Genomic DNA, 20,518 nt, shown 5'->3' on the forward strand with positions numbered 1-20,518 from the left:
AACTTAAAGGATCTTTGCTTTCATCAGGATGGTACCCCCTCCACTAATGCAAAGTGCAAGCCTTCCTTCCACACCCCTATTATAATAGGCTTTGTCCTTACCATGAGCAAAGAATATTCATCTCCTAATGGCCAACCTTTAGGTGATGAGCCTTTCTGTATTTAATTCAACTAGACCTCAGATTAAGGCCAAATTGTCTATTGCTAAATTTGCATCTGAAGCCTTTTTCAGCTCAGTAGATGTTAGAATTTGCACTTGCCTTTTGAGAACTTGAGGTCATCTCCAGCTAGATGGCACAGTGGAGAGAATGCCAAACCTGAAGTCAGGGAGAACTGAGTTTAAATCCTGCCTCAGACTAGCTATGTCACCCTGGGCCAGTTACGTAACCTCAGTTTGCCTCAGTTTCCTCATCTGTAAAATGGAAATAATAACAGCACCTTCATCCCACCGTTGTTATGAGGATAAAAGGGGATAATTGTAAAGTACTTGGCATAGGGCCTGGTACATAATAAGTTTAGCTAGTGTTATTATTCTGAGCGGGTCAGCTAGATGTTTCAATGGATAGATCACTGGGCCTGGAGTCAAGAAGACTTGTGTTCAAATCCAGCCTCAGACACTTACTAGCGGTGTAACTCTGGGCACATTTAACCTCTGTTTGCCTTAATCCACTGGAGAAGGAAATGGCAAATCACTCCATTATCTTTGACAAGAAAACCCTATGGACAGTATGGTTCACGGGGTCATGAAGAATCAGAGACAGCTGAATTATCATTATTATTATTATTCACCTTAGTGGAAAAATAAAAATAGCTCAGTTATATAAAGATTTTTGTTGTTGTTCAGTCAGCACACCAGGCCTTTCTCTCTCTCCCACTATCTCCCAAAGTCTGTCCAAGTTCCTGTTTGTTGTTTCCAGGATGCTGTCTATCCATCTTATCCTCTGTTTTCCTCTTTTCCTTTTGCCTTCAATCTTTCCCAGCAGCAGGGGTGGGAATAAAATAAAGATTTAGGTTTATTAAATAACCTTCCTTGAGACAGACTTGTGAAATAGCCAATACCAACATCAAAGAAGTCAAAACAACTCACTAGCTCTGTGACTCTGGGCAAGTCACTTAACCCACCCCCCAAAAAAAAGAAAGAAAGAAGTCGGACAGCTTGCCCAAAGTTACAGAGTTAATAAATCGTGGAACCAGGGTTCAAACCTAGGATTTTTTAAAATGCCAAATGCAGTGTTCTTTCATTACACCACGTCACCTCATGCCGTAGGGCCATTTTCTACATTTGAGAGGTTCTGTGCCACCACCCATTCTCTCCCTCCCTTTTTCTTTTGGCTATACAGATGCAGGAGCTGGAGCAGAAGCTCTTGGAAGCTGAGCACAGAGCAGAAAATGCAGAAACACAGGTAAGGGCTGCTGGAGGTATGAGGGGAGGAAGAAGGTGGGCAGGAGTGGCAGCAGAGGGTTTTGATCTCTGGCCTTCCCTGGCACTGCTTAGATAGGTGTGAGATAGTAAGAAGTCTCCTTAGAGGCATAGGACAACTGAGTAGTCTAATGTTATCAGACTCTCAAAGGCTCATGGCTAAGGGTGATTGGCCCTCGAGAAAAGAACCATATACCTGGAGCATACCTTCTGTGGGAAGGGTTTTGTAGGGTCAGTGTAAGAGAGAGGGAGAGCAGAGAGGATGCCTCCCTACAATCCCACTATGGTCACTGCCACATCATTATCAATATCCCCCCCCAACCAAATGGTTAATTAAAATAATTAATGTCAATTTCTTCCATTGTAACCTCCTTCAAGGGCAGATCTGTTTAACTAGATCTCTTCAGTGGTAGGTACTTAATAAATGACTGATTAATCAATTGATTGCCTTAGGCAAGAGCTACTGGTAGATTCCCCAAATGGGGGTTCTGTGCCTGAGACATAAGCCGAGATCCCCTCCCACTCTGCCTCTCCCTCCCTCATCTTCCTCCTTTAACCATTCTTTATTCCACGAGAGGGACATCTTTTCTTAGGTGGCTGTGATGGAGAAGAAGATCAAACTGGTCAATGTGAAGAGCACTGAGCCTGAAGACAACCTTCACCAAAAGTACCAGGTGCTGCTGGAGACCATTCGAGGCAAAGAGGAGCTGATCAGCCAGCTGCAGGCACAGGTGGAAAAGCAGGTAAAAGGATGACTTGCAGAGGAACCCAAGCCTAGAGCTGTGCACAAACTGTTGGCATGAGAGGAAGAAACACTTCCTGGGCAAGTGGGTGTGACATAGATTGTCAGGGAGCCTGGGTGAACAGAGAACAAGATCTGAATCACTATAAAAGTAAAACAACAAGTAATACAACGAAAGTAATACAAAACTGAATGCTATATTATAATTTTTCATTGATAATTGTATTTCAGTATAATTGATTTTCTTTGTAATCCTATGCATCATTTATACAAAATTGTTTGCATGTTGTTTCCTCGTAAATTGTAGGCCCCTTGAGGGCAGGGACTGTTTTTGCCTTTCTTTGTATGTCCCAGCACTAAGCACAGGGATGATGAATTCTAGATACATGACTTCTAAGTAAGTCTTTGAAGGTAAAAGTGAAGCAATTATTTGTTATACTTCACTGAAAGAAAAACGTCATTCTCTATGAGCTCCCTTTTCTACATATCAAAACCCCTTAATGTCACCTTCCATTCGCATCTCCTTTATTCTAATCTCTGAAAAGGTTGACCCTTCTCCTCAACAGGTCTAACCTCTTTAAATGCGACCCCATGATCTCATCCTATTCTGTCTTCTTCAGCAGATCACCGCCACAACCATCTCCTCTCTCTCTAATCTTCAGTCTCTCCCTACTAGTTCCTTCCCTCCTGCCTATGTTCAAGTCAACGCTATCCTAACAAAGATTTTAAAAATAAAAACAAAAAAAAACCTCACTAGAGCTACCATTCTGTCCTATCCACAAAGCTGAGTAAATGTCTGTTGAAATACATCCTGGTGATCCTTTCTTTTATAATGAAGAAATCTGTTGCTCAGTCGTGTTTGACTCTGTGACCCCTTGGACCATACGACCTCGATGCTGTCCATGGGATTTTCTTGGCAAAGATACTGTACTGGTTTGCCATCTCCTCCAGTGATAACAAAGAAATACATCCCTACCATTCCCTCAAGCTTTTGCCCTTTATCTCTCTCTTTCTTAGCCAAACTCCTTTTCCTCTCATTTCTCAACTCTTTGATGGCTAGGTTCCAACCTCATCACTCAATTGACACTGCACTTTCAAAAGTTAATCTCTTTAATTGCCAGATCTGTCATCTCTGTCTCATGCTTCTTGTCTTCTCTGTAGAATTTTGTCCTGTTATTCCTCCTGGATATCATCTCCTCTCTGAGTTTGGTGACATCATTTTCCTTTGATTCTCCTAACTGTGGTGACTCCTTTGCTGGTTCACCCCCATATAGTGACCCCTAATTGTGAGTGTACCCTAAGGCTCTATCCTAGATCTTCATCTCTTCTCATTCTGTACTCCATGTCTAGATAACCTCCTCAGCTTCCATGGACCTGAGCACTAAAACAGACCACCATAGACCTGAGCACCAGATTAGACCAGCATCTACAGAGAAGCACTCTTAATCGTTGTTATGAAGATTACTCTCAGATCTATATATCCTTCTGTAGTCTCTCTCCCTGAGCTCCAGTCTTGAATCACCAATTGCCTACTTCATATCTTAAACTGGATGTCCTATATGCATCTCAAACTCAACATGTTCATAATGGAACCCATTCTCTCTTTCCAAACTTTACCCCTCTTCCGAACACCTCTGTTTCTGTTCTGTTCCTTGGCTTTCATGATGCCACACTGGTTTTTCTCATCTCTCTTTGACCCATATTTTTATCTTCTTCCTTCCACTTTTTAAATGTAAGCATTCCACAAAGAACTGTCTTTGTCCTTTTCTCTTCTTTCTATATAAAACAATTTCATTTACTTCCATAGCTTCAGTGGTCACTTTTAATATTAAAGGTTGTCAAATCTATATTTCTAGTGCTAGCCTCTCTCCAGATCTTCATTTCCTATTTCTAGTTGACCACCTCCACCTGGATATCCCACCCCATCTCGAGCCCAGTGTGCCCAAAGCCATATATATCCCTCATTTCTACTCCCTGCCCCCAGCCAAAAAACAAAAACCTGCTTTTCCTCCTGAATTCTCTACTTTTATTAATGATACCACCATACTTCTAGTCATCCAAGCTGAAAATCTTACATCATCTGAGATGAATTCTTTTCACCTGGATTTCTAGTTTCCTTAGAAGCAGTTAAGTGGTAAAGCGGGCAAAGCACTGGGCCTGGAGTCAGGAAGACCTGAGTTCAAATCTCAGATACTTACTAGTTGTGTGACCCTGAACAAGCCACTTAACCTCTGACTCAGTTTCCTTGTAAAATGCACCTACTACCTCCCAAGGTTTTTGTATCAAATGAGATAATTTGTAAAGCATTTAGCACTGTGCCTGGCACATAGTAGGTGTTTAAACAATGCTGATTCCCTCCCTCACCCTTTAATCATGAAGGGTTCTTCACATCCAATAAGTTGCCAAATCCTATTGATTATACCTCCTCATTGCCTCTAGAATCCATATCCTCCTTCCCATTCCCTCTACCTTTACCACATTTCAGGTCATTGTCATCTGATGCCTGGCTTATTGCAATAACCTCATGATTAATTTCTACTTTTTTACCTACAATCCATTCTGTATTCTAGTGACCCAGTGCTTCTCTTTGCCTGTGCTCATGCTGTCTGCCTAGAATGACCTCCTCCATAGCCACATGCCAAAATGCTACTCATCTTCTAAGGCCCAACTCATCACTTCTTCCATGAAGCATACCCTGATCTCCCCAGTGGGAAGTGATATCCCCCTTCTCTGAAATCCTACAGTACTTTGATCATAATGTTCTTGGGATACTTATTATATTATAGCTAGTCATGTATATATCATCTCTCCTAAATAATTCTAGCTCATACTTCCATAGCTTGGTAGCGTTTCCTTCACAGAAAGCCTTTGAGGTGGTTAGCAGAAGTATCATCACACCTCATTTTACAGGAAAGGAAACAGAGACCCCAGAGAAGTTAAGTGACTTGCTCAAGGTCACAAACTTAGTGCCAGAGCCAGAATTCAAATTCAGGTTGTCCCAACTCAACTCTTTCCACCAATACCATGTTTTCATCCCATGTTTCTTGAGGGTAAGGAATGGGGTCTCCTTAGTACCTCCTACAATGTTAAGAGATTGAATAGAAAAGTGACGTGTTCCTAGGGAAAAAAAATGTGAGTAAACTGACCTTTTTCATCTGGAATCCCAGTTTCCTTTTATTTCAAAGATGTTTAAACTTAATTTCTGGTTGATCTTCCCTAGTCTGTGACGCCTAAAATGTTAATTTAAGATTTTCCCCCTATCTTTCTGGTCAAGTAACTTGACCAGAACTATACCATAACACTTAAATACCAAGGGAATTGCAATCTAGGTGGAATCCTGCTGTGAATCCTACTCTAAAATTTTAGTGTTCTCCAATGCAAATCATCATGATTTAAGAGGAGGAGTGCTGAATTCAATGCAAAAAACCCTAAGGTCTAATTGGGCCTCTGCCAGGAACTGATTGGATGACATTGGGCAACTCACATCATTTCTCTGGGCCTCTGCCTCTTCATTTTTAAAATGAGAGGGTTTGACTAGATGATTTCCAAGGTCAAGTCCAATTTTTAAAGTCCATGACTTAATGACACCCATTTTAGTTCCATAAAAATCCCTTTATAGTGTCTTAAATCCGATTAAAATCTTTTTTGCTGCTATTTAAGTCCATGTGTATGGGACAAAGGGGAAAGGGAAAAAGGATTTATTAAGTGCCTGCTATATGCCAGGCATCGTACTGACCACTTTGTAAATATTATTTGATCTTCACAACAACCCAGGTAGGTAGATGCTATTATTATTATTATTATTATTATTATTATTATTATTATATCCATTTTACAGCTGAGGAAATTGAGGCAGACAGAGGTTTAGACTTGCCTGGGATCATACAACTAGTAAGTGTCTGAGACCAGATTAGAATGCAAATCTTCCTGACTCAAGGTCCAGCCCTCTATGCTGTGTTATGCAGTGCCACCCAGCTGCCTGGTATTTATGTAAGTAAGACAGCCAAGTACTTAGAGCAGTTATAATCTCTTAGTAGGTCTGATTTTCCAATAGGTTACCTGCCAACATCTTCCTTGGCTTCTGCTTTCAGAAGTGTTCAACGTGTCCCATTCCTTACCCTAATGGTTCCACTAGACTGGAAACTGATTCTAATCAGTGGCGATTTTCTGTTTCAGAAGCAGCTAAGAGTTCAAGATGCAAAGACTGTTCAAGAGAAAGCCGCAAAGATCAAGGAGTGGGTGACCATGAAGTTAGGAGAGGTACAGCCATCACTTGGTCCTGGGGGATTCCCGGAGGAAGTAGAGAAAGGCTCTGGGTAGTTAACCATTCACTCAGTTCAGACTGTGGAATGCTTCAGTATACTTTCCTTTCCACTTTCTAATTAAAATTTCCCAAATCCCCAGACCATAGCCTCTTGTCGTTGTTGTTTTTTTTAAATAACATTGTTATTTGAAGGGAAAGGGAGGCAAGAAAAGAGTAGTGTCCAGGGACAAGTTTCCCACTACTGGTAAAGCTTAACTACTTTTTTTTAATGGAAAATACACTGAATTTTAGGTCAGGAGATTGGCATTTGAGACCTGGCTTCAGGTTCCTGCTCCTATAACTTTCTAACTAGGATGAGTCACCTAAATTCTCTGAGCCACAGTCTCTTCATATGAAAAATGGGAATAATAATACCTAGGTAATATTAATATTAATACATAATATTAAATGAATAATAGATAATATCTACCTCATAGGGTTGTCTTGAAGAGAGTGCTTTGTAAATTTTAAAGTGTTATACACCAATAAATCGGTGATCTGATTAATGTGAGTAATCCCTATAATAATGCAGGTCACAGCCCCACCAAACCCACCCATCACGTACTTGCTACTTTCATCCATGTCCTACTATAAGCCCTGTAGAAATAATAATTATTATTATTCTTAGAGCTGAGCTGTGAGGTCCTTGAGAGCAGAGACTGCCTCTTGGCCTTCTTTAAGTCCCTATTGCTTAGCATAGTGCCTGGCACATAGTAGGTGCTTAATATATGTTTATTAACTGACTGTTTAGTATCTATGATTTCATTGGCTTAAAGAACTCTTCCATAGGGAGATACTGTCTAGCAATGTTGGTGGGCAGCTATTCTGAAGCTTACTTTTTGAGGGGTGGGGGAAGGAAAGATAAAGTGATTTACCCAAAATCACATACCCAGTTTGTGTCAGAGACTAGACTTGAACCCAAGAGGATTCTGAGGATAATACTGTCTCTCTCATTTTTATTATTATTAGTATCATTTCTTTCTTCACATCTTTTTCGATGAGGTTCACATGGAAATTCTTGAGAAAAATTGCTATCCTGCAATTAAAAATATATGTATATTTAATGTTCTGTGGAAGAAAAGTGGGAAACAAGCATTTATTAAGTGTTTACTATGTGCCAGGCACTGTGCTAAGTGCTTCACAGATATCTCATTTGATTCTCACAGCAACCCTGAGAGGCAGAGTCTATTGTTATCCCCATTTTACAAATGAGGAAACTGAGGCAGAGAAGAAGTGATTTATACAAAGTAACACAGCTAGTAAGTATCTGAGATAGGATTTGAAATCAGGTCTTCCTGACTCCAGGCCCAATGCTCTATCTGCTGTGCCACCTGGCTGCCTATATGGACTTCTGAAAATGTGGATAAATTAACTGGCTTTTGTAGTTGAATAAAAATATTAGGATGTAAGCTCATTCTCTGTAGGCTCACTAAAAATATCATTGTTATAATTCCAGTAGTAGATAGGACAGCGGGGATGATATCGTGCACCCCATCCTGTCCCCTGAGGATCTTGATCTCCTCTATTAGGTCTATTTTTTTCAAAGTTTGTCATTCCATGATGCATATGGAAATATGGAAAGTATGCATATTTGGTAGTATGACATCTATTAAAAGTCTTTTTAAGTTTTGGGGGGTTTTTTGGTTTTTTGGTTTTTGCTTTTTTGTGAGGCAATTGGGGGTAAGTGACTTACCCTGGGTCACACAGCTCATGAGTGTTATGTGTCTGAGGCCAGATCTGAACTCAGGATTTGAACTCAGGTCCTCCCAACTCCAGGGCCGGTGCTCTATCCACTGTGCCACCTAGCTGCCCCCTTCTTAAGTTTTGATAGATCAGTGTTATGTATAGTTGGATTATGGGCAACAGCTTAGTCTGTGACAATGATATGATTTCAGTACAGTTTATTTGGTTTAACTGAGTCCTCCAGGATATTCTAAGATTTCTATCAAGTCAAGTGATGTGGTAGTCAAGTCACCAGGTCATATCTTCCTAGATATTCAGTTTATCATTTCAGCTGAAACATAATAAAAACCCCTTATCTTTAGTCTGTGTGTGTCTCTCTGCTTTAGGTGTGTTTCTTGTAAATAACATATGGTAGGATTCTGGTTTTTAATCCACGCTGCTGTTCATTTCCATTTTATGAGTGAGTTCATCCCATTCACATTCCTAGTTATGATTCCTATCTATGTTATTCTCTCTTGGAGCCAATTCCAATGAGGGTAAGATTCAAGCATTGCCCACCCCACCACGCCATCTTCCCCTCTACTGTAGATATTCAGTTATTAGTAGGCAAGTAGGTGGCACAATGGATAGGACACTGGACATGGAATCAGGAAGACTTGAGTTCAAATTCAGCTTCAGATACTTAACTGTGTGGCCTGGAAAAAAAAAGTCAACCTCTGCCTCAGTTTCCTCACCTGTGCAGTAAGGATAACAGCACCTACTTTCTAAGGTTGTTGTAAGGATAAAATAAGATGACACTTATAAAGTACTTTATAAACTGTTAAAGTTCTATATAAATGCTATTATTATTACTATCATCAATATTTTCAGTGTGTTGATTATGCTTAAGACCTAGAAAAGGCTTCAGCACAGATCAGTCAGTTCCCTAGTAGCTATTATGTCCTTATCAGAATCTTTTCAATAATTATTGTGGTGTGGTGGGAAGAACACTAGACTGGGAGTCAGGAAACCTGAGTTCTGTTCCCAGATGGACCCCTAACTAGTTGTGGGGCTTTCAGCAACTCACTTCACCTGCGTGGGTTTCAGATTCCTTATCCAATAATGAAAATAACAATAATAATAATAATAACAAAGCCGCTGACATAATGTTTTAAGTTCTACAAAGCACTGTGTATAGAAATACATTACCTCATTTGTTCCTCACAACAACTGTGAGGATCCATAACTCTTCTCTTGCCTTCAGGATGGGTACTGATGCTGAAAGTAGCGAATTCTTTGGCTTTCCCTGGAGGGTCCAAGTAGCTCCCCTGGGGGCACCGTGGAGAGATCTAGAGATGGGGAGGAAACTGATGATGTCTTAGAGTTTCTCAGGAAGCTTCCCCCAGAGAAGAGTGCCTGCAAACAAATAACTATTATTTGTTTACAGAAAAGGAATCTGAGACCAAGAGAGTGATTTGTAAATGAAGTTTGAGTTGATCTCTTAGATCCTTTCCAGTGCTAATAGTCATAGGTTGATCACTTCATAAAACTTCACTAAAGTAGAAAACTTGAATTCTAAAACTTCGCAGACCAGAGTTGCAAAGGAACCTTATAAATTGAGATGGTTCTAAACAAGATTGGAAAAGAAAAAGACAGTCCTGAGGAGAGAAAGAACAAGCTTTTCTGTTCTAGCAAAGGCCAAATAGCGACTAAGGAGAGAGGAAGGTTCCATGGGATTTTAATTTTGATTTTTAGTTGGAGCTGACGGCTGAAACCAAGGCTTATAAATGAATGTTTTTCTTTTTGAACAGCTCGAGATGGAGAATCAGCACCTGAAAAGCTACAATCAGCACCTAATAGGGCAAGTGAGGGCACTTCAAGAGGCCCTGGGAGGTAGGCAGCAGTCTCTCCTCTCGGGGCAGCTTTCTGGGAGACTCCAAGATACCACTGTCATTGATACCTGTCTGTTTCCTCCCTATCTCCAGATCTGTCCATGGTGCTACCCGGGGAGTTACTGTGGTCCTTCCAGGGGACGTCAAAGAAGAATTCTGTAGTTTCAGAGACAGGTACCCATTGTGAAGGCCAGAGAAGAGCTGTGGCAGGCAAACAGTCTGGAGACAATGCCTCCCAGGCTCTGAGTACCTTGACAGCAATCATCTCCTTATCCTCTCCAGGTACCCAGCAGGACAATGACCTCATTCCTGAAGCAGGCAACACTTTGAAAGGTTCTGGGAGAGTCATTTGCAGAGAAATTCCAGAGGCCAAGGCTCCCCAACTTTCTCCTGGAGGTACTGTGGGGCTACAGAAATCAGCTCACTTAGGTGAAATCCTAGGTAGTTTCCAGAGAGGGGTGCCCATTAAGCTGAGGCTCCCAGCCAAGAAAAGAGTCCTTGGCAACAGCATAACCCTGCCAAAGGTCTGGGCGTTCCGTAACCCTCGGGACAGCATCCAACTTGCCAAGCGGCGCTACAGCCAGCCCCAGCTGAGAACTGGACGCTTCAAACGCATGATGAGCATTGAAATTAGCACTCTCCAGACCTCCCAGACCCATACCCTTCCCATGAAAGAGACAAACATCGACCAGAAGAAAAGGAGAGAATCTGAGAAGGTAGATGAAGAAGAGCCCTCCTCAGATAAGAAAGAAGTCAAAGGCAGTGAGCTGACGTCTAGATTAGATGAAGAAAAGCTGGAGAAGCCTAGTGCCAGGGAGGTAGAGATGGGGAGCAAACCTCCTACACCCCCTCTCCACCAATTCCCATCCTGGGTAAGAATTTTCAGTTCACTTTTCTGTGGAGAGTGAATAACTCTGATAGTAGCTAACACTTCTGTAGCGTTTAAAGGTTTTCAAAGTGTCTTAATGTTTTCTCTATCAACAACCCTGTGAGTCAGGTGTTATTTTTACCCCATCTTATATGTGAAGAAATTGAGGCTGACATCAGTTAAGTGACTTGCCCAGGGACACATAGATTTGAACTCAGGTGGGTTGTCTTCCTTTGTAGACCACCCCTCAATCCACTATGCCACCTGACTGCCTATAATGAACATTGCATGTATGAGCTAAGCAGTCAGGTGCAGGAGGGGTACAACTTCAATCAGGAATCAGCACCCATAGATAGACTTGTAAGATTTAGAGCCAGAAGACTCTTAGAGATCATCTAGCTGAAACCTTTCATCTTACAAAAGTCAGAAAACTGATTCAGCATTAAGGTGCATAACTGGGCTTTGAACCCAGGCAATCTGGACTCTAAAGCTTACGACTATGATATAAAATAGCATGACCCCCCTTCTGCCCCATTGCCTCCTTTTTTCACCCTCTGAATGAATCTTCATCAGATCTTGCCCTCCTGGGAGAGCAAATGGACTATTGGAAACAGGAGAAAGAGTGAAGGATCAAAGTATCATGGGTACACCCTTCTCTTTGTAAGCCCAGCCCAATGCCCAGGATCTATTCCCCAGTGAGGAGGCAATGTATAGATAGCCTCCTGACAAAATATCAGCCCCACAAAAAGATTTTTTTCTAATTATCTTAAAGTCCAGTTATTCAACATGTGACCTCTTAGCCGGATGTAGTCTATCCACACATGGCAAGGGTATGGCCTGCCTGAAATTTTTAGCATCCCCCCAAAAAAGGCTTTCTTTAATTAGTTAGTACTTACTAGGCCATTATAGCCTAATAATCTAATAATCTGCTATTTTTATATGACTGACTATTGTCAGGTGTCCTGTTGGAGCCTGGGATCAATTGTAAAAATTTCATGCGGTCCACATACATAGAAATTTTTGCTGGTGTAATCCAGTATTGGGGGAGGGGGGAGAAGTTGGATGACCTTTTCTTAAAGAATACTCTTTAAAGGGGTAGCTAGGTGGCACAGTGGATAGAGCACCGTCCCTAGAATCAAGAGGACCTAAGTTCAAATCTGGCCTCAGATACATAACACTTACTAGCTGTGTGACCCTGCGCAAGTCACTTAACCCCATTGTCTAGCCAAACAAAAAACCCCAACAATAATAATAAGAATAACAAGAATACTCTTTAAGAATGTAAATACCCACTGGGGAGGGTCATACCTTAAGCTAGGGATTCTTATCTATGTGCTAGACCCTTTTGGCAGTCCGATGAAGCCTAAGGACTCCTTCTCAGAATAATGTTTTTATATGAATAAAATAAAATTCATAGAATTACAAAGAAAACCAAATGTTAGTGAAGTCAAAAATAAAATTTTAGGGGGTTCACGGACACCCTGAAATCTATCCATGAACTCTTTGGGGATCCATGGACCCTAGGTTAAGAACTCCTACCTTAAGCTATTCTTAGTAATTACCTTTACAGAGATTGACTGCTAGCTAAGAGCAAGAATGAGGCACAATATAAATATCTGGGGAAGGGAAAGACAACTCCCAAGTCAAGCTAATGACACAGATGAATGAGCACTGACTATAAAATCAATGAAATCAAATCCCACCTCTGACATTTACTACCTGGTGTTCTTGGGCCAGTTACTTAACTTTCTCAGGCCTTAGTTTCCTCATCTGTAAAACTACATGTCCTCTGAGATCCCTTCCAGCTTGAAAAACAGAGAGGTGGGATGGTACCAAAAGTGTACTAGTGGATATTTAACAACCAGCTCTCTGGGGCAAGTGGTGAAGTGGATTGGAGAGGGGCCGGGGAAAGCATGAACAACATACTTTTAAATTTAACCTGCGTTTTTAATACTTCTTCCATCACTTTGAGTCTAGACAATTAATGATTTGTAGTTGATTTTGGAAGAGTAAAGGCTCCCATTGCAAATTTAAAAATCAGCTCTCAGTAGCCAGTCAGAGCTAACGCTAGCACATCCCCTGCATGGTGATAAAGATAGACTTCATCTCCTTTGCAGTTTTGCCCAAGATTGGTCCTGGTCATATCAGGCAAAATCATCTGGTCCTTTTGGGTGAAAGGACATGCACAAGGACAATCTTCAGCATTTACAATTCCTAACTCTCTTCTCTCCTGGTCAAAGATGGAGAAGGAAAAGAGCCTGGAGGTATTCAGGGTCAGCTAAAGATCCTGATTCCTTCTGTACAGCAGTTTTTCTTCACCAGTGTTAGTAGCTGTCATCCCAGCTCTGGATGGATGGATCCTGGGAAGAGCTGGTTTTGCAGATATTTGAAAACAGGAACTGAAGAGCCAGAGACACCTGAGAATGTGAATCCTTCCCTATCGAGAATTGCCTCATGGTAGCTTGCCTCTGCCTTAAAGGTTACAGAAATATGGCAGTTCTTGCGGCGTTTTCCCAGGGAAGGAAGAGGGGAAAGGGAGAAGAAGAAGCAGGGGATCAGAAGAGGGCAAAAGGACCACAGCAGAGTATAATGGAGGGGAGAGTACTGAACTGGGTTGGTAATACATTAATACACATGTCTATAATAAATCAAAATGGGAACATTAAGATCAGATAATGGCTTTTTAAATAGGATTTTCCCACAAAGCATAGGCTTAGAGAGGGAGGGAGGACCAGGGCAAGAGAAGTAACCAGAGGCATAAACAGAGATGGCCAGTAAAGAGAAGTAGAACCTCACCATTTGCCCAAATTCAGCCTCTGCATGTTGCATGGGAATAAATGGCAGCAGCATCTGTGTTCTATCTTCACTGGTTCGATTGAGATGTTTGCACATGAATGACTACAGGGCATGCTAGCATCTTTCCCCTGCTGGGCACCAAGTGAATATAGGGAAAAGGCGTTGGTAATATGAGATAATGGCTTCCATCACACCCTCCATACTTTCACCTGGTATTTTGTGTCCCATAGAAAAAGCTAGGACTGGGTTAAGGTTGATTATGTGGCATCTTCTCAGTGTATGCACAACTCCCAGCTACCTTCATAATTCTCTCTCCCCAGGAGAGACCAGTGTAAAGCCTAAGAATTGCTGAGAACAGTATTACCTCTGTCAACTGTTAATTATTAGAGAATCAGACTTTCAGATTTTGAGAGGGGGTATTCAGAGGTCAGCAGAACCTATTCCCTACCCGCACCTCACTTGACTTTCAGAAAAGACTACACTTAAACTGTTGTAGACAGCTGAGAATCAAGAGGAGGGCGTACTTATATTTTAACAATTAGCTATCAGGAAGTTCATTATATCTAACTTAAGTTTCTCTAGCTACAACTTAAGCCATTCACCTTGCTCAGTCCTTAGTAGAGTTAAAGAAGACTAGGCATCATCCCAGGTATAAGAAATAATCTTTTTTTACACTCACTGATGCCTTTTAAGTGGCTCCTCAGAGTCCTCTTCCAAATAGTTAAATGGCTCAGAGAGAATAGTCACTTTGTTTTCCCTTTTCCCTAATCACATTACAGTATTGTGACTGAGATCTTAGTTCCCCATTATCACCAGTCTCAACTTTCACTCTCCCTTTGTTCAGTTTTTCATCCCTGCCAGGGAAAGTTTTGCTCAGCCCTACTCCCCGACCCACCCCTGTGCAGCCATAACTAGGATAAGGGCAGCCCAAGCTTTTCCGCTTTTCCCCAGGTACCATATTCAGAGAAACTGCTTTCTCCTGGGAGCGGGGATGGTGCTACTTTATCCCCACTATGGTCCAGTAACATCTCTGCTGACCCCATTTATCCACAAGGGTTGGGGGTGGTTTTAATAGCAGTGGAGGTTGGGGAAGGAGGAAAGAGGAAATGGGCAATCCTTCTCCCTCCACTAGGATATTGACATTCACCCCATATACTTTGGTAAGGTGGCAGGAGGGGCATGGTCACTGGGAGTGAATGTCAAGGAGGCTTGAGAGGGATCAAACCACCCCTTAATCCCCATTGCTGCACCTGGGCAGGTCTGTCTTTCCTGAGTTCACTTACCTTCCCACCCTTTTTCTAAACCCTGCTTTCTCTCCTTACCTAGTCAGTCCTATCCAGCTCCATGCTAACCCTCCTCTGTCTCTATCCTCCTCTGCCCTCAGGAACCATCCTCTGTTATTAACAAACTACCCTTTATCTAGATTGATTCCTCTCACATTCCTTCCACGTGGTATTCACTGAAACCTAGCTTTCTCCTGAAAATACTATTTCTCTTGGACTGTCTCCAAGGCTGGCTTCTCGTCTCATACCCATCCCTGCCCCCAACCCCAACCTGACACCCAGGCGAAAGAGAAGCAGGCAGACTCCTTGCTCTCTACTGCCATCTACAGACCTTCCCTCTGTCCCCATCACTCAGCAACCTTCTTTCTCAACTTTAAAGCTCATTCTATCTCTGGCTCTTCAGGTCACTCTCCCTCTCTCCCAATAAGTTCAGTATCTGGCTCTGTCTTCTCCACCCTCACCCCTGCCCCTTCAGGTACCCTAGCCTCTATCCTCCCACACTTTTCCACTGCTCAACCTAATTTAACCCTTAGTTGCCAAAAGTCCTAATTATGACTCAGCACGCATCTAGGATTTAGAAAGAAATGCTTCTAGCTCATCTTATACTTGACAAAAAACAACAGCAAAACTAAACAAAAACAAAACCCTTTCCCATTAAAGAGCTGCATAAAAAAATTGGAAGAGACCATGCGGTTCATCTAGTCCAACTTGAACCTAAACAAAGAATTCTTACTACAGCATCCAAGTGGTCATCCAGCTTTGGCCTAAAGTCCTCCAGGAAAGCAAAACCCACTACCTCCAAAGTAAACTCATTCCATTTCGAGGCAGGTCTAATTGTTAGGAAGTTGTGGTGTGTTTTTTTTCCCCTTAGGGGCCCTAAGGGCCAATCCTAATTAAGGGCTGTCATTTCAGGAGAGTCGGATTTATGCCGTGGCCTCATCTGGCATGCAGCTGTCTGAGGTGTCTCCTGGAAATGATGCTTCTTCCTGTGGTAAATCCCAAACCAGATCTGAAATTAGAGGGCAAGGGGGAGATTGGAGTGGGGTGGAGGAGACACTGCTGTCTCTGGGAGAAAGAGGAAAGGAGACTTTGGGAAAGGGTACCCTTTCTAGGGTGGTTTAGGACCAGGAAATATTAAAGCAAAGCAGCAACCCTCTCCTCTCCACTCCCGATATTTTTATGCCAATGAAAGCAAGCCGTGAAAATGAACATTGAAGGGGCAGCTAGGTCGTGCAGTGCATAGAGCACCAGCTCTGGAGTCAGGAGGACCTGAGTTCAAATCTGGTGTCAGACACATAATACTTCCTAGCTGTGTGACTCTGGGCAAGTCATTTAACCTCAACAGCCTCACTAAAAAAAAAAAAAAAGAAAATGAACATTGAAGGCAACTTTGAAAATGAAAAAGAGCCACAAAAAGGCGGCCTGAAGATATGGGAAAGGGAAAGAGGCAGTGGTCAGTACAGCCTCTTTGCTTTAATATTTGGGGTGGGGAGGGAGGGTACCAATGATTTACAAAGGATAGGGAATGGCTATGGACTGGACTTGTGATTTCACCTGTATAAGGAACAACCTGGACTTGGAATCAAGAAGACCTGAGTTCAAATATTAGCTATGTGTGACCCTGGGCAAGTCACTTAACCTCTGCCTGTCTCGGTTTCCTCATCTGTAAAATAGGGATAATAACAGCACCTATTGCACAGGGCTGTTGTGATGATCAAATGTGTAAAGCATGTTGCAAATCTTTAAGTGATATATATATAATATAGATATAGACATATACATATGCGCGCACACACACATATATGTTAGCTATTGTTTCCTAGTATTATTCTCTACAATTTTTTAGAGTTTTGGAGAATTGCCTACAGCACTGACTTCTTGCCCAGGTTTAAATAGCCAGTATATGTTAGAGGCAGGACCTGAATTCCTAGCTCCAGAGCTAGTTCTCTCTTCATTGTACCTACCATGCTGGCCATCATTTAATATTTTACCTATCATTTACATGACACTTTCATGTGCATTTGAGCCTGTGAGGTAGGAGTATTATTCTCCTCATTTTACAGATGAGAAGGTTGAGGGATTTGCTTAAAGTCAAGGCAAGATTAGAGTTTAGATCTAATAGCCTCTAAGACAGTATTCTTTCCAGAACAACACAACAGTTAATTACATATGTGTTAAATATTAAGTTTAGAGGTTTTTTTTAACACCACTTGATAGTAGCCCCTCTAACTCCAAATCTGGTTTCTGAAGCAATTTAAGAAACCCCCAAAGGGCTATCACTCAGATTTTCTATTCCCTGGAGATGATTCTGGTGGAGGTCAAAGGAATATTTAAGAGTTCGGCTTTCTTTTTTTTTACCCCCCCCCCCCGGCAATTGGGGTTAAGTGACTTGCCCAGTGTCACACAGCTAGTAAGTGTCAAGTGTTTGGTCTGAGGCCGGATTTGAACTCAGGTCCTCTTGACTTCAGGGCCGGTGATTTTTCCACTGTGTCACCTAGCTGCCTCTTAAGAGTTTGGCTTTCTAACAATGAGAGTTATTAATAGGAGAAACAAAACAGGGATACCTCAAGAGGCAGTGAGTTTCCTATTGCTGAAGAACTATAAACAGAAACGGGGTAACCACTTATTAGGGATGTTGTAGAAAGAGTCAAGCTCATGTATGGATTGGGCTGGGTGATATCTGAGGTTCCTTCTAATTCTGACATTCTGTGATTTGAGGAGAGTTGGGACAGGGAGTAGGATAAAGTGAAAGCTTCTCAGAAAGTCAATAATTTCCTATTCAGAGCTGGCATTATGCCCCTTCCCTGGATATAAGACAGGGAAGAACACTGATTATATGCCGATGTTGAACTCTCCCATTTCCTCCTCATATTGCAGTGCAGTTCATGGCCCAGAAAAAAAGGCAAGGGTATTGTTTCCCCCAAGTCTTCCTACTCTAGGCCTGAAGATAAGTCTAGTGTCTCCCTAGACTGGCCTTTCAAGGTCATGTTCCACCTTTCCCTTTGTGTTTTTGTTCAGTCATTTCAATCGTGTCCGACTCTTCATGACCCCCTTTGGGGTTTTCTTGGCAAAGATACTGAAGTGGTTTGCCATTTCCTTCTCCAGCTCATTTTACAGATGAAGACTGAAACTGAGACAAATAGGGCTAAGTGACTTGCCCAGGGTCACACAGCTAGTAAGTGTCTGAGGCCAGATTTGAATTCTTTAAGATGAGTCTTCTTGATTCCAAGCACAGTTCTCTCCGCCACCTAGCTGCCCCTTTAGTCATTTCCTCCCTCTACCAGTCCCCTCCCTGAGTTATGGTGCCCCAGTATATAGCATCTCTTCTCTCTCTTCCCACCTCCAGTTTCAAGTTCTACATCCCTCACTTCCCCTGGGTCCTTCTCCAAGCTCGTCTACAAGAACTTCCATGTGCCTGTCTACACCACATTGAAGGGGGTAAGGAACCAAGAATTGGGGATGATTACACCTTTTAGAGAAGACCCCTGGAGCTTGGATTGGTAAGACTGGCATGAGTATCTAAGGTCAGGGTTTCATGCCTATGCGTCTCTGAGCAGGACCTGTATTATGCCCCTCAGTATTGAGCACAGTTTCCCAGGACTCTCTTCACATGTTCCCATAGAGAATTAGTCCTTGGGAGGGACCAAACTTAATCATACCTTCAATATGTCCCTAGCCTTATGGAGCTAGGCCAGTTGTGTTCTCGTCAGAATTAAGTCTGGAAAATTTCTTTGAGAAGAGAACCAGGGAAGATGGGGTGAAGAGAATGTCCAGGAAATCAGGATGGTGACACTAGTGAAATAATTAGTAGTCCCTCTTAGTCTCTGTCTTCATCTGTTGAATCCCTACCCATCCATTAAATCCCAACTCAGTTGTCCCTCTTCCATGAAATGTTCCCTGATACACATCCCCAAACACATAAAATCATCAACATTCACACATTTAACTTTCATGACTTAAAGCATTTGCATCATTTTATTAGTAACCTCATTTTTACTTTCATGTTGGCAACAGCACACATCTGTAGCTATGTGTAGTAGAGAAAAAAATGAGAGGTATGATGTGTGCAAGTTTGTAGAACAGCTGGTATCCTACTAGACATTTCACTGGTCTTGTTCACCTACTGTTGTAAAGAGCTCCCATGCATTCCAAGTGTCAGAGGTGATGTTGAGAACTCGCCAGTTTCAGAGTCTTCCAACTGCAGTGACTAACATCCGAGCAACCTCTCCCTTGGTTTTCAGGGGGTGGCTGAGGTAGAGAGGTTTACAGCAATATCCTATTGTGTGGAATCAATTTTTTTAAATTGGGATATTAGCACAAAAGGTCACAGAATTCTAGGGAATTACTAGCAAGAAAAAATGTTTTGCATGTTACCAATTTTATTTTGTGTATTGCATTTTATGGGTTATTTCATGGTTACTATGTTAGGAAAAGTATGTATTAGAATGGATGTTTTGTTATAAAAAATTGTATGCAGAAAAGTGTATTTTCAGCACTCTCTAGTGAACGATTGCAGTTTTGGGGTGGTTGTGGGAACCCCCTATTTCCCATAGATTCAATGTATCAGTGTTTCCATTTTTTTTACTTTCATGCCAATTTCTAGGAGCATTACCTCCATGAAATCTGAGGACCGACTGAGCATATACACCCATGTGTATCATCAGTGATGGCCCTCCCCTCAAAACTTAAATAGCATTTTTGTAACTCATTGACATAAGTCTGTACATTATAGTTCTCCGTATCTTATGCCTCTGTTAAACCATAAACTCCATGAAAGAAGGCGCCTTCTCCAAAATCTCATACATAGTAGGTCCCTAAAAAATGTTTGCTGTTATAAAAAGTACGGTACCCTCCCCCAGAACTTTGCCCAGCTCTCATTATTCCTTAGGAGCTGTTGATCAGACTTTACTCCAGGTGGTAGGAGGTAAGATAAACTAGAGAGGAAGCCCTTGTTGTCTTCTGCATAGTCACATGCTCATGACTCTCCTGGGGGGTGGGGGGAATTGCTTTCCAGAGAGCGACCCAGATCAGCACCATGCCCTTCTTGGATGAGTCCTCTGGTTCTGATGATGACTGCAGCTCTCAGGCCAGTTTCCAAACTTCCATCACCTGCATCGAGTCCAGGAAGGCCAGTGTGCCAGGAAGCCCACGGGCTATCAAGAGAGGTACAGGGAGCCTGGGGCATGAATAAAGCCTCAGTAATCTTAGCCAGCAGGCAGTACCCCAACTCTGCCGTGGAGGTGACCCCTCTGGGCTGTGGGACACCACCACTCCTATCCAATAAGCATTAGCTACTGGAAGAGTCAGTCTCTAAAGCAGGAGTTCTTAACCTTTTTGGTGTCATGAACCACTTCTGTAGTATGGGGAAGTCTATATGCCCCTTCTTGGAGTAATGTTTTAAATGTATTAAAAATACACATAGGATTACAAAGGAAAATTATTTTATTGAAATGTAGTTATTAAGATATATATATATAAAAGTTTAAAACACCTTGCTCCAAAGACTTCACATTGAATCTTTTGAATGAGTTATTTAAACTTCATTAAATTCCT

General features: G+C 42.0%; 1 protein-coding gene across 3 annotated transcripts in view; it reads left to right on the top strand.

Moving 5' to 3' along the window:
- Positions 1 to 20,518, top strand: part of PLEKHH1 (pleckstrin homology, MyTH4 and FERM domain containing H1) — a 68,974-nt gene that overhangs the window by 19,821 nt on the left and 28,635 nt on the right. For 2 of the 3 annotated variants that reach the window (XR_013485466.1, XM_021004802.1), the window contains exons 3-10: positions 1,340 to 1,402; positions 2,013 to 2,162; positions 6,338 to 6,421; positions 9,938 to 10,019; positions 10,112 to 10,890; positions 15,878 to 15,956; positions 18,312 to 18,403; positions 19,980 to 20,130. Coding sequence is in view for 2 of the 3 variants with exons in the window: in XM_021004802.1 (XP_020860461.1) it covers positions 1,340 to 1,402; positions 2,013 to 2,162; positions 6,338 to 6,421; positions 9,938 to 10,019; positions 10,112 to 10,890; positions 15,878 to 15,956; positions 18,312 to 18,403; positions 19,980 to 20,130 (1,480 nt within the window). In the remaining variant the exon portion in view is untranslated. The remainder of the gene's footprint in view (positions 1 to 1,339; positions 1,403 to 2,012; positions 2,163 to 6,337; positions 6,422 to 9,937; positions 10,020 to 10,111; positions 10,891 to 15,877; positions 15,957 to 18,311; positions 18,404 to 19,979; positions 20,131 to 20,518) is intronic. The other variant, XM_078151548.1, reaches the window with a different exon arrangement.

Source organism: Phascolarctos cinereus, unplaced genomic scaffold, assembly GCF_003287225.1.
Source record: "Phascolarctos cinereus isolate Bilbo 61053 unplaced genomic scaffold, phaCin_HiC Scaffold_3;HRSCAF=262, whole genome shotgun sequence".
In the NCBI taxonomy this organism is placed as follows: Eukaryota; Metazoa; Chordata; class Mammalia; order Diprotodontia; family Phascolarctidae; genus Phascolarctos; species Phascolarctos cinereus.